This window comes from Mandrillus leucophaeus, unplaced genomic scaffold (assembly GCF_000951045.1).
Source record: "Mandrillus leucophaeus isolate KB7577 unplaced genomic scaffold, Mleu.le_1.0 Scaffold189, whole genome shotgun sequence".
Lineage (NCBI taxonomy): Eukaryota > Metazoa > Chordata > Mammalia > Primates > Cercopithecidae > Mandrillus > Mandrillus leucophaeus.
Window position 1 is genome coordinate 1156650 of NW_012101909.1, and position 1599 is coordinate 1158248.

Here is a 1599-nt window from a genome sequence, read left to right on the forward strand (position 1 = left end):
TGACCTTAGAGAAGTTTCTTAATCTCTTAGTCAGGAGTCTAGCTGGCTTTTCCGGAGTCCAGGTGAGTGTGGGTTTGAGCTACCAGTTGCCTGTTTAGGTTCGTAGATGTGGATTAGGCATAATACACTATTCATTTTTTTAAAATTTGGTTTATTTGTAATTAGATAATTTGTAATAGGATAATTTGTAGTAGTTGTGCCTCCTATTTTTTTTAAGTTTCTTTTTTTTTTTTTTAAATTTAATAGCAGGTAAGTTGCTATACATTCCTTAGCAGATTTCTTTTTTCTTTTTTTTTGAAATGGAGTCTCACTGTGTTGCCCAAGATGGAGTGTAACCTATGCCTCCTGGGTTCAAGCAATTCTCCTGCCTCAGCATCCTGAGTAGCTGAGACTGTAGGCGCGCACCACTGTGCCCAGCTAAGTTTTATATTTTTAGTAGAGATGGGGTTTCACTACGTTGGCCAGGATGGTCTCGAACTCCTGACCTCAAGTGATCTGCCCGCCTCAGCCTCCCAAAGTGTTAGGATTACAGGCATGAGCCACTGCGCCCGGCCATTCCTTAGCAGATTCTGACTTTGGGCATGGCCACCATCCTGATACAAGTTTTTTTTTTTAGTTGTGGTAACATTCACATACAATTTTAATAAGCATCTATCTATTGAATGCTGATTGTTTTTGAGATACTGGTTTAGATAGCAGATAATTAAAATACAGGGTTCTAGTTATAAACTGGTTTATATAAAAATGAACAAGACCTGGTTTCTGCTCTCAAATTGCGGTTAGGTTAGTATGTTATATGTAATTTACAGTACCTTGAGGTGTTTCTCACGTTGTGTTTTAAGAATCACTTGAGTCTGTGTCACCAAGGGTGGCTATAAAAGGTGCAAATTCTTGTGCCCCAGCTCTGACCTACAAAATCATGGTCTTTATAGGTGAGGCTTGGGAATCTGCATTTTCCACAAAGTCTCCAGGTGGTTTTTCTGCCACTATAGTGTGAGGCTTACTGGCAAAAGGTATGATGATGGCAAAGTCAGGTATTGATGGAGTTCTGTAATAGCACAGACGAGGAAGTCCAAGGAGGGCTTGACCCATGGAAGCAGCCAGCCTGGAGGTGTGGGGTCTCTCCAGGCTTGGTGGAATGCAGTAGTAACTGAAGGAAGGCAGAGAGGGCTCTGGTTGGAAATACGGGTCAGAGCCATCCTGTGGAAGCCTTTGAGTGTGGGCTGAGGAGTTTGAACTTTGTTCAGTGCTCAGAGAGGAGTCACTGGATGAATTTTGATTTTCCTCTCACCCACTACACATGTGTCTGTGTGCACATGTGTACCTGTATGTGTGCTCAGACACGCACATCCACAGCTGGCCTTTCTGCCACCCACTACTGTCTGTGCCTTAGTAGCCTGTGTGAGTTGGTGCTAATATCCATAATAATAATAATTATTATTTTTGAGATAGAGTTTCACTCTTGTTGCCCCGACTGGAGTGCAATGGTGTGATCTTGGCTCACTGCAATCTCTACCTCCTGGGTTCAAGTGATTCTCCTGCCTCAGCCTCCCAAGTAGCTGGGATTACAGGCATGCGCCGCCACACTTGGCTAATTTT

The 1599-nt window shown here is 43.0% G+C and overlaps 1 protein-coding gene across 1 annotated transcript in view; it reads left to right on the forward strand.

Annotated features, from left to right (window-relative positions):
• EPG5 (ectopic P-granules autophagy protein 5 homolog (C. elegans)) overlaps window positions 1–1599 on the forward strand; it is a 149680-nt gene that overhangs the window by 47371 nt on the left and 100710 nt on the right. The window contains exon 10 of the mRNA XM_011978099.1: window positions 1341–1401. Coding sequence (XP_011833489.1) covers window positions 1341–1401 — 61 coding nt within the window. The remainder of the gene's footprint in view (window positions 1–1340; window positions 1402–1599) is intronic.